At 41.4% G+C, this 12891-nt stretch overlaps 1 protein-coding gene across 1 annotated transcript; it reads left to right on the forward strand.

Moving 5' to 3' along the window:
- The first annotated feature begins 7199 nt into the window (after positions 1-7199).
- Positions 7200-12179, forward strand: LOC135542649 (zinc finger protein 271-like). Its single transcript, XM_064969763.1, has 2 exons — positions 7200-8046; positions 8352-12179. Exons 1-2 carry the CDS (start codon positions 7639-7641, stop codon positions 9894-9896), a joined length of 1953 nt encoding a protein of 650 aa, XP_064825835.1. The 5' UTR covers positions 7200-7638; the 3' UTR covers positions 9897-12179.
- Positions 12180-12891: the final 712 nt, after the last annotated feature.

A 12891-nucleotide genomic window follows, 5' to 3' on the forward strand; every position in this document is an offset into this window, starting at 1 on the left:
ATCCTTCCAGGTAACCCGGGCCAGGTCGATTAGAAAGGCCTGCTCGCAGAAGTGTTTTAGGGAGCGTTTGACAGTGATGAGGGGTGGTTGTTTGACTGCGGACCCATAGCGGATACAGGCAGTGATCGCTGAGATCCTGATTGAAGACAGCTGAGGTGTATTTGGAGGGCCAGTTGGTCAGGATAACGTCTATGAGGGTGCCCTTGTTTACAGATTTAGGGTTGTACCTGGTGGGTTCCTTGATGATTTGTGTGAGATTGAGGGCATCTAGCTTAGATTGTAGGATGGCCGGGGTGTTAAGCATGTCCCAGTAAGGGTCACCTAACAGTACAAGCTCTGAAGATACAGTGCCTTGCGAAAGTATTCGGCCCCCTTGAACTTTGCGACCTTTTGCCACATTTCAGGCTTCAAACATAAAGATAGAAACTTTGTTTTTTTGTTAAGAATCAACAACAAGTGGGACACAATCATGAAGTGGAACGACATTTATTGGATATTTCAAACTTTTTTAACAAATCAAAAACTGAAAAATTGGGCGTGCAAAATTATTCAGCCCCCTTACGTTAATACTTTGTAGCGCCACCTTTTGTCTCTATCAGTTTTGCACATCGAGAGACTGACATTTTTTCCCATTCCTCTTTGCAAAACAGCTCGAGCTCAGTGAGGTTGGATGGAGAGCATTTGTGAACAGCAGTTTTCAGTTCTTTCCACAGATTCTCGATTGGATTCAGGTCTGGACTTTGACTTGGCCATTCTAACACCTGGATATGTTTATTTTTGAACCATTCCATTGTAGATTTTGCTTTATGTTTTGGATCATTGTCTTGTTGGAAGACAAATCTCCGTCCCAGTCTCAGGTCTTTTGCAGACTCCATCAGGTTTTCTTCCAGAATGGTCCTGTATTTGGCTCCATCCATCTTCCCATCAATTTTAACCATCTTCCCTGTCCCTGCTGAAGAAAAGCAGGCCCAAACCATGATGCTGCCACCACCATGTTTGACAGTGGGGATGGTGTGTTCAGAGTGATGAGCTGTGTTGCTTTTACGCCAAACATAACGTTTTGCATTGTTGCCAAAAGTTCAATTTTGGTTTCATCTGACCAGAGCACCTTCTTCCACATGTTTGGTGTGTCTCCCAGGTGGCTTGTGGCAAACTTTAAACAACACTTTTTATGGATATCTTTAAGAAATGGCTTTCTTCTTGCCACTCTTCCATAAAGGCCAGATTTGTGCAATATACGACTGATTGTTGTCCTATGGTCAGAGTCTCCCACCTCAGCTGTAGATCTCTGCAGTTCATCCAGAGTGATCATGGGCCTCTTGGCTGCATCTCTGATCAGTCTTCTCCTTGTATGAGCTGAAGGTTTAGAGGGACGGCCAGGTCTTGGTAGATTTGCAGTGGTCTGATACTCCTTCCATTTCAATATTATCGCTTGCACAGTGCTCCTTGGGATGTTTAAAGCTTGGGAAATCTTTTTGTATCCAAATCCGGCTTTAAACTTCTTCACAACAGTATCTCGGACCTGCCTGGTGTGTTCCTTGTTCTTCATGATGCTCTCTGCGCTTTTAACGGACCTCTGAGACTATCACAGTGCAGGTGCATTTATACGGAGACTTGATTACACACAGGTGGATTGTATTTATCATCATTAGTCATTTAGGTCAACATTGGATCATTCAGAGATCCTCACTGAACTTCTGGAGAGAGTTTGCTGCACTGAAAGTAAAGGGGCTGAATAATTTTGCACGCCCAATTTTTCAGTTTTTGATTTGTTAAAAAAGTTTGAAATATCCAATAAATGTCGTTCCACTTCATGATTGTGTCCCACTTGTTGTTGATTCTTCACAAAAAAAATACAGTTTTATATCTTTATGTTTGAAGCCTGAAATGTGGCAAAAGGTCGCAAAGTTCAAGGGGGCCGAATACTTTCGCAAGGCACTGTAGATGGGGGGCAATCAATTCACTTATGGTGTCCAGGGCACAGCTGGGGGCAGAAGGTGGTCTATAACATGTGGCAACGGTGAGAGACTTGTTTCTGGAAAGGTGGATTTTTAGAAGTAGAAGCTCGAAATGTTTGGGCATAGACCTGGATATTAAGACAGAACTTCTAATGTTAACATGCATGAAACCAAGGCTTTTACGGTTACAGAAGTCAACGAATGAGAACGCCTGGGGAATGGGAGTGGAGCTATGTGCTGCAGGGCCTGGATTAACCTCTACATCACCAGAGGAACAGAGGAGGAGTAGGATAAGGGTACGGCTAAAGGCTATAAGAACTGGTCGCCTAGTGCGTTTGGAACAGAGAGTAAAAGGAGCAGGTTTCTGGGTGAGGAAGAATAGATTCAAGGCATAATGTACTGTACAGACAAAGGTATGCTAGGATGTGAATACAGTGGAGGTGAACCTAGGCATTGTGTGACGATGAGACAGGTTTTTTATCATTTAGACCATGTGAGGTCACCGCATGTGTGGGAGGTGAAACAAAATGGCTAGCTGAGGCATATTGAGCAGGGCTGGAGGAGTGAAATAAGACTATCACTAACCAAAACAGAAGTGGACAAGACATATTGACTTTAGGGAGAGGCATGCGTAGCCGAGTGATCATAGGGACCCGTGGGTAGCTAGGCGAGCTGGAGACACAGCGATTCAGACGGGCCGGGGTTAGCAGGCTAGCAGAAGGGCCTTAGGGGGACGTCGCGATGGAAGAAGTCTGTTGCAGCCCCCTCAGACCGTTACGTCGGCAGACCAGTCTTGTTGGATCGGCAGGGCTCACTGTAGGCAGTAAAAGGGTCCAGGCCAATTGGCAAAATAGGTATTGTAGCCCAAGAAATTGGCTGATGGTCCTCCTCAGCTAACAGTCCGATATGCTCTAGACCGCTAGTGGGCCGCGGCTAATAATATTGTACTGTATAATGAATGTTTATGTTGGGGTCAATGGAGGGATAGCAACTAGGTGTATGGGATGTTACTGAGTGAGGAAGGGACCTTACATTCTATTAGAACATGTTATTGTTGAATCTCATGGATCCTTGGGAGAGAGGAAAGGGGTAACCAACAGAGATGTATTGGCTGTCTAGAGGTGCAAGGAGTGGACACCTTCTAAAAGGAGGGTATAAATATATGACCTGACTGCAGTTCGGGGTTGTAATCGACTTCAGTGGGAAAATGATCACCTTCGAGGACCACTGGCACGCTGGAGAAGTGTGCTCTTTACGGATAAATCTCAGTTTAAACTTTACCGGGCAGATGGCGTCATGTGGGCAGGCAATTTGCTGAGGTCGACTTTGTGAACAGAGTGCCCCATGGTGGCGGTGGGGTTATGGTATGAGCAGGCATAAGCCTCGAACAACAAACACAATGACATTTTATCGATGGCAATTTGAATGCATAGAGATACCGTGCCAAGATCCTGAGGCCCATTGACATGCCATTCATCCGCCACCATCACCTCATGTTTCAGCATGATAATGCACGGCCCCATGGGATGCTCTGGATCGACATGTATGACAGCATGTTCCAGTTCCCGACCACATCCAGCAACTTCACACAGCCATTGAAGAGGAGTGGGACAACATTCCACAATCAACAGCCTGATCAACTTTATGCGAAGGAGATGTGTCACACCCAGTGCCGATTTTAGCATGTAAATCTTGGTGGGGCAAACAAAACAAAAAATGTGGGATGCATGCCAGCAAAGCCACTACACTACACTAAACAATACATTAATTGCACTATAACGGTGACAAACGGTGCCCACAAACTGTTAGAGCCTACATAAAGCTGTCCCAACATAAAGCTGCCCAACAGCAGAGTCCCAACAGCAGTCCCACCACCAGTCCCAACACCTTACCACTGCTGCACCTGGCTATCAGCAAAGCCTTGTCTGGCAGCGAAACAGTTCATTCAGCCTAATTTACTGCCTTTATAAAAACATAGCTGATATGGCTGACTTGCTTGAACAAATGTGGTTTCTACTGACAATTGAGATGTACAAACTATGGCATAAGGGGATGACAAGCGGATAAGAGGCAATCCATAATTTCGATTAAGACATTAATGAGCTAGCTAGGACGGACGTGGTCAATATAACTATTTGTTCAGCAATTTTGAAATGTACAGCAACAGAATTCAGAACATGGGCCATTCTTACAGTGTATACCAAGTCAGAACTGTAGGATAATTAAAGGATAAATAAAGGGGCTATATAAGCAGACAATGAAAGCTCTTACGATAATCAATGATTACATTTCTCAAAAACAGGTTATAGGCTACATGTGCACCACCAAGTCAGAACAGTAGGTGAATTTAAGAGGTGAAAATAGACAAAATTATTAGGGTGAGGCACATGGGCCACAAACAGCTTACTACACAACATAAACGTAGTATTACTTTCTAATCTACAGTATATATATCTCCCTGGCATATTACATAATTTATGCAGCAGCATACAATACATTTTTGGACTCACCTTGTTGTGCTCTGCTCACTTGAACAGGAAGGTGGCGCGGCTGTCCATCGTGGGAAAATGTTGTCATCAAACTTTGTCATCAAAGTCTGCTATTCTCTGGATTCATGGTGCTTTCAAGACAACTGTAAACTCAAAAGAAAGAAAAAAGGTTGAATCATAATGACGTCAGTGATATTCAGGTTGTAGCTCTAGAAAGAGGTCCGAATTCCAGATTTACAATTGCAAGTTGGATGAAAGTTTTTTCCCAGTCGTAGCTCGTTTTCTCTGATTTTGCAGTTGTCTTCAACTCACTAAAGTCAGATTTTGCAGTTGTTTTAAGTGTGGCATAAATCCTGCTTCATTGACAGCATGGCCAATATTGAATGTTTATCATTTTAAACTAGGAAAAGAGACCCTTAATCTTGTCCAATGGCCGATGAGCACCGATACGTTTTATCTATAATTTCTCTGAATTATTTCTCTTCATATGACAAGGATTAAAAAGGATTTGCCAGTAGATTGTCAACTTGATTTATGATGATGACTGCTAGCTAAGATTTTGTCCAATCAGTCCAATCAAAGCTACTGTAGATATTAACGTGACTTTACGTCGTTTTATCTGTGGCCAGTGACCTTGAGCCTCCTTGGATGGGCACTTCTAATGTAACTCTGGCAGCACCCAAGGGGCTTGAATTTTTGAGCTCTACCCTTAGACTTGGCGGTGACGCAGTGTACCCATGAGTGACAGAACACTAAGCCAATCACAGCGCAACGCTCTGTATTTTCTGCTAGTTTGCCCCACCACCACAGAAAGCACTGAGCTAGGCTGAAACACCTGCACTTTGGAGCTGCCTTACACAAGAAAACAAAAAAGAGACCATGTTTGTACAAGGCTTTATTAACTCAATTATACATTTTTTCACATTGTTTGCAAACTGATATAAACAGGCAACCCCCCCACCCCCCAAAAAATAATTTATTTTATTTTTTGCAAAAATGTGGGACACAAAACAGGGTCGCCACTGGTCACACCAGATACTGACTAGTTTTCTGATCCACGCCCCTACCTTTTTTAAAAGGTATCTGTGACCAACAGTCATGTGAAATCCATAAATTAGGGCCTAATCAATTGACTGATTTCCTTATATAACTGTAACTCAGTAAAATCTTTGAAATTGTTGCATGTTGCTTTTCTATTTTTGTTCAGTATACAATCAAGCCGTTAAAACCCAACTCTTGTTTTGCATTGTTAATGTTGATGATAATCTAATTTCTCTTCTCAATGGATTAATAATCTGGAGACAGGCGGCAGGTACGGCTCATGGTTTTACAACGTCTAGGAGCTAAATGCATTGTTACCGCCAACTTCGCCCAATTCACATTTCTAATTGACCACCCTGACATACCAAGTTTGAACGGGCCCTGCGTTTCAGCCGATAGCCAATGTAGGCTATAATACCCTTGCAGGGCTATCTGAATTTTTCGAATGGTTCAAACTCCTTTTAGCCTTGCTGTGGCCACTCGGGTTTGGCTGTCCTCTGCATAACCAAGTGTTCACATATCGTTCTGGGTTCCACTGCCGAAGAGTAGAAAGTGGGTCCATGGAGTTTTATAAACATCAAGGCAGACACACGTTGAATTTATTTTTTTCAACATTCTGATTGGTGAAAGTGGTCAAGCCTCAGACAGGCCTCCGCCGTGCATACACGTAGCCTATAGTTCTTCATCATTCTTGCCACAGGCAGAGAGAAGACACGGAATAAACAACCATTTTCCTTCCTCCCGGCTGCTATACATATTTATTTTGTTTGTCATTTTATCGTTTTTCATGGAATTTTAGATGTAATTAAATATAATTTGGAATTTGTCAGAATACATTTTCCAGAAATAGTTTTACCAGCTTCTTGTATCCTCAGATTGGAAAAAAGTGAGTGAGCCCCTCTCCTCCGCGCTCAGGCGCCACGACACCCCTGCACTATGTTTCCTTACCTTAAGTGTCCACAGCAGCACAGGCAATAATATAAATACATAATTTGAAGAACATACTCGGTTGGGGTAGATGTTCACATTGAAATTAGACTAACTAATTGTGGTATTGGGTATGCGATGAAGTTTCGAAATTTAACATACTATAAAACGTAATATTTTCGCATACTCAAAATGCTTACTATTTAAAACGCAAGTACGATATTCGGACCAGTATTTCAAGATGATGGCCGACTGGATACTGCAAGCTGCTGGAGCAACTAAATTATCTTTATAACTTATTCTGTGTGCGATATTAAAACAATCGGTTCAGGGACATAACGTTGCATATTGTGTAATAAAAGCAATTGTTGGTACCATGTTAATCTTAAAAAAAAAAATGTGCACGAATATTGAACATTTCCCCATTCACTATAATAGGGATCCTGAGAGGATTCCTGTAAGTGGGCAGAGACTAATAGAGAGTGATGGAAATAATATGTGCTTCAGTAAGGTAGGTTTATTGGCATTCATACAGTAGCTATGGTTGTCAATTGTACTACAAAAATAGATCTAAAGTCCCAGAAAAGAGAGGTTGTGGTGGCAGCTGCAGAGAAATACTTGGGATTGCGAGGTTTTACTGCAGAACAGTTGCAGGGGGTGTTGAGTGGTAGTGTTCTGTCCTCCCAGGCCGTTGGTAGGGTAGTACAACAACAAACATATTTTTTACTCTCCCCAAATTGTATAGGACCATATCACAAATAATTTAATGTAGGTAGGCTCAAACTCCAGTACAGTAGGCGGCGGTGTATGCATCTTAAATCGGATGCGATACACCAACACAATCCCGAAGAAGTGGCATTTTGACGTTTCAACATGCATGTGATTTGTATATCCGATCTAGTCGTCTAGATTCGTTTTCAATCGGTAGTTTAGCTTTCTGTGTGTGTCTTGTTCTTGCTAAACCTCATCACGCTGCGTCTGGTGTGGAGAGAGGACTACCTAACCAGCCAGTGGGATAGATATGCAGTAGCAACAACAAGGATCGTGTGAAATGATGGGCTTTTTATTTTTGTTTCACTACGAATCAAATCTAACCAGAAGCTTAAATTGTTACAAGAAAAAATAGACAGCTGTTGTGTATAGAATAGCACAGCAGACTTCGTTTGCTGCTTGTGGTTTTACCCACACCCCTCTGATCAGATACAAAACGCACATCAGGGAAAATGGCGGACTTTGAGAAGGACGAAGGACTGCCCCAAACAATGCAGGAAAACCAAGATGACGAGGAGCCTCAATATACTGATGACGCAAAGCCAAGCAAGACGCAAGACGACGCAAGTTTGGAGGAAAGGGTAATTGAAGAGGTCAGAAGGTACAACAATTTGTACAACACCTCATTGAAAGACTATAAAGACTTCACTATGACCAACAACAGCTGGAAGGAGATAGCCAAAACTCTGAGAGTAGAAGAACAGATTTGCAGGACGAAATGGAAGAACCTGAGAGACCGATATGTTCGACAGAGGAGGAAAATGAAGGGGAAGAGTGGGGATGCAGCGTCAGAAATACAACCACAAATACTCACCACGCTGTCCTGGCTGTCTGGCTTCATTAAACACAAGGAGACGAAGGTAAAGACTACTACTGTCAATGAACCTTCTCTTGCCTAGATCACTAGCCTATGGTGATGTCGAGGCCTAATGACAAACAAATCATCATTATCATGTTGATGCTGTTAGGTATTTCAAACGATTAGACCTAGCTACAACTGTACAAATGTAAGTTATTTGTTCAGGTATTTATTGTATGCTATCTATTATAATTTGGACTTTAAATGTATTGAAAAGTAGACTATATTATGTATTACAAAACAAATGTTTTAGAGAACAGAGACATAGGCCCACTAGTAATTATGCCATTTTAAATGTATTTCCAGGTAGAGGAGATGGACACCTCAGAAGACCTGCAAGATGACAACCTGATAGAGCGGGAACACTTCCACAGTTCTAATAATGAGCAGCAAGATGGACATTTTGTAGTTCGGAGTAAAATACGAGCTAGAGCTCCCGGAAAGAGAACACCATCACATAGCAAAACAATAAAGGAGAAGGAAGAGGAGCCCCTAGATACTGATGACTCTGATGATTGGATCGAGGGTTTCAGTCCTGGAGGAGAGAAGCCACACTACTGCTTTGACTGCAGTAAGAGCTATAGAAAAGTGAGAGATCTTATAAGACACCAGAGATCACATACTGGAGAGAAGCATCACCACTGCCCTGTTTGCGACAGAAGTTTTGCTCAATTAGATAAGCTTAAATTACACGCAAAAAGACATATGAAAGAGGAACATGTCACACGGCTCGAACAGGCAGGACTGAATATAGACCGTGTGAACACACCGCAGAGAACTGCCAGCAGAGGCAGGCAGAAGAGTCAAATTCGAGCTAGTGCACCAGGGGGGGAAATGGTCCAGTCACAGCCAGGCAAAGACTCGCCTTGCAAAAGTTCTGTTAGAAAGAATCAACACGTAGAAAAAGGACAACAACCCCAAACAACACAGGAGAATGAAGAGGATCCTGAAGATACTTCTGATGACTGGACCGAGAGTTTCAGAACTGTAGAGAAGCCCTACGTCTGCTCCGACTGCGGTAAGAGCTTCAAACAAGAGAATCGTCTTATAAGACATCAGAGAACACATACAGGAGAGAAGCCTTACGACTGCCCTGACTGTGACAAAAGTTTTGCTCGATTAGATAATCTTAAATTACACCAAAAAACACACATGAAGGAGGAACGTAATTTCCACTGCTCTGACTGTGTGAAAAGCTTTGTCCTATTGGAACAGCTTGAAAAACATCAGCTAACACACAAGAAAAGTTACAGCTGTTCAAAGTGTGAGGAAAGGTTTTCAGACCTGGTTGACTGGAAAGCACACTTTTTAGTACACAGAGAGATCCTCCACTGTCCTGACTGTGACAAGCAGTTCTTGTACAAGGGACTTTTTGAAAGACACAGGAGAACACATTTGAGAAAAATAGAAACATTTCTCTGCACAATATGTGGGAAGGAGTATCGCAACATCAAAATACACATGCGAGTACACACTGGTGAGACACCGTATCACTGCACTGATTGCGGGAAGAGTTTTCCATACATAAAATCGTACCAAAGACACATACTAACACATACCTCTGGAGAAAGAGCAACCTATCCTTGTTTGGAATGCGGAAAGACATTTACTCGCAAAGATGGCATGGTGATGCATGTGAGGAGGGTTCATACTGGAGAGAGAAATCATCAGTGCAGATACTGTGGAAAACGATTCTTTCGAAAAGAGAAACTTAAGGTACACATGCTAGTTCACACTGGAGAGAAACCATACCAATGCTCTGTCTGTGGGCAACGCTTCTCTCAAGATGGTGACAGAAAACACCACGAGAAGAGGCACTACTCTGGTGTCTCAGATTTCCTCGATCTATAATGCAGAAGTGGGGTTGCAGGAAGTGGGAACCTACCTAATCACTGACAATCTAATAATCTGTTAGCTAAAATGTTAACAGATTATTAGGATTTACAAAACCCTATTTTTCCTTCTGACCTCTTCAATTACCTTTTCCTCCAAACTTGTGTCATCTTGTGTAAGATTTACAAAACCCTATTGTAATGGGAATTTTACTGTTTGTGCTTTTCTTATAACTAATTTCTGTGTTCTATTCATGTGCTGTTCTATAAACCAATTTCTGTGTTCAATCAATTTCAAGTGGTTGACTCTTATCAGTAACTGCAATTTGGCAGTATACCCAGACATTGTTTTGAGAACAAACAAAATATATCTGTTTCAACGTCTCAGTTTAGAGAGAAGCCTCATGAGGTGTTAGTCTGTCACATGTTATGAACTAGTATTGGTCAGTCACGTGAATGAAACAAAATAGTAATGATGAATTAATTATGCTATATCATGCAAATATAACTTGTCTGTGTCAAGCCATATATAAGACAACTGCTGGGACTGCTCTAAAAGAGCTCCTGAGTTGGTTGGAACCTCTCCAGTGCGCTGACAAATGAACAATGATTAATTTAAGATTGACTTTGAGTGTTCTTGTGTAAGAATTTCCACAAATAATTAGTTCCACCTGAAATTGACCCTGAAAATATTACTATTCTATATTTTCCCATTAAGCTTTTCAGCAATTAACAATGTGTGCAGTAATTTAGATTGGAGTCTGTGCCTCGCTAGCAGTAATAGATATGTGCATGCAGGCAGCCTGCGTGCTGGAGTGCATCGGTCAACTTTCCATACAGCAGTTGGGACAGAGCGCAGGTAGTCTGCACAACAATACAGCTGGAAAACAAAGACAGTTTCTCAAAATGTACACAAAAAAACTAAAAGATTTGACTGCTGTGGTAGTTCCTGTTCTCCTGCAATCTTGTTTGACATTTGTAAGTAAAGCAGTGGCATGTTTGGGAGAAGAAAATCAAGGAAATATGTTCTAAACAAATATCAAAATGGATTATGGTCATTGTAGTTATTTACCATTTTTGAGCTAAACTAGGTTGAATATTTTTTAAATAAAAACTCTGCCTCCCAACACTGTGGTAGGGTAGCCTAGTGGTTAGAGTATTGGACTAGTACCTGAATGGTTGAAAGTTCAAATCCCTGAGCTGACAAGGTACAAATATGTCATTCTGCCCCTGAACAAGGCAGTTAACCCACTGTTCCTAGGCATCATTGGAAATAAGAATTTGTTCTTAACTGACTTGCCTAGTTAAATAAAGGTACAAAAATAAATAAAAAATACAAAAATGGATCCTGACTTGATTTCTGACTTGAATGATTAGAGAAACAGTGCGTTAAGGCTCACATACACAAAACAAATGAAATGCAATTCAAGTAATTGAAGCGTCGTCGGTTAATTAGTTGTTTAATAACAAAACGAAATGTTGGTTAATCGCTCAGCACTAGTAGATTCTGACTTAAATATTTTACTTTTTTACTGTGAGTTATAGTTCTGTTGTGTCCGGCATGCCCACATTATGCCAATCGTTAATTTATTTTATATGCTGACAGTAATTATCATGAAAACTGAGGAGGTTGGTGTGTTGCGGGCCATCTGGAAAGTCCTAAAATATGCCCCTGCCGTAATGGTGGAAAAGGATGCAAAGTATGAGCAAGTTGCTCTTTTTTGAAGACATCTCTATAGGTGGTTACACAGTTTACATGCGTGCATGTTCGTGGGTGGAGTCATTTTTGGGGGCAGCGGACTCTTGCGTTACGCCCACAGAGGAAGTCCGCCTTGTGTCGTGTATATCCATTTGGTGGCTTGAGCCAGATTAGTTTACCAAGCAAAATGGGACGAAGCACTATTTTATTTACTCTAGCTAGCGACGAAATTTGAACTTCCGGATCCGGTGTTAGATGCTCTTTTTTTTATACAACGGTGGTGGTGGTTCTAATCCAAAATGCTGATTGGTTAAAACCGCATTCCAGCCAGTGTCTATTCCACAAAATTATTATCTTCACTGCAGATCTGACCCATCACATGATTCCTCAAGAGGACCACTACACTCCAGATCGCATTCTGTGCTCAGAGGTCCTTGATGGCGATCTACCCCATCACACCACTCATATTAATCATTAATCAAATAAAACAAATACAAATATATTGTGTTCCAGTATTTCTATGCATGTAATGTCTATGGGTGAATTATGAAACAATTACTGTATGCAGATGTGCAAAAAAACTGAAGTAGATTTGTTTTTGCCATTGCCATATCTATTTTAAATGTAAGAATATGTTTCAGATTATGGTGTCTATGGAAACAAATAGAAATTTAATGAACAATGTTTTCAATATCCAACTTTATCCTCTGCAGTACTTTTTACAGTACACTCTTGGGGGAAAAAAAAGGTGTCCTCTAGAACCTAAAGGGGTTATTCGGCTGTCCCCATAGGATAAACCTTTGAAGAACACTTTTTGGTTCCAGGTAGAACCGATTCCACAGAAGGTTCTATATTTAACACAAAAGGGTTGTATGTGGAACCAAAAAGGCTTCACCCTGGAACCAAAAAGGGGTCTCTAAATGGGGACAGCCAAAGAACCCTTTTGGAACCCTTTTTTATAAGAATGCTGATAATCAGCTGGAGTCAGGTGGTCATTACCAGGTTATGATGAGGTCTACTATTGTAAAGTGGCTGTTCCACTGGATGTCAGAAGGTGAATTCACCAATTTGTAAGTCGCTCTGGATAAGAGCGTCTGCTAAATGACTTAAATGTAAATGTAATGTAAATGTCTTAACTATGACCAGTAGGCTGCATAATATAGCATATAATATAGTGGTCAGAATTATGACCAGCTGGTAAGATAGGTCACTATTATCACCAACTGGTGGTTGTAAAAAAAAAACATACTTTTCAACCAGTTTGCGACCAGAATAAAATTTCATAAAATACGTATTTTCAACCAGGTTTACCCAC

Source organism: Oncorhynchus masou, chromosome 6 (assembly GCF_036934945.1).
Source record: "Oncorhynchus masou masou isolate Uvic2021 chromosome 6, UVic_Omas_1.1, whole genome shotgun sequence".
NCBI lineage: Eukaryota > Metazoa > Chordata > Actinopteri > Salmoniformes > Salmonidae > Oncorhynchus > Oncorhynchus masou.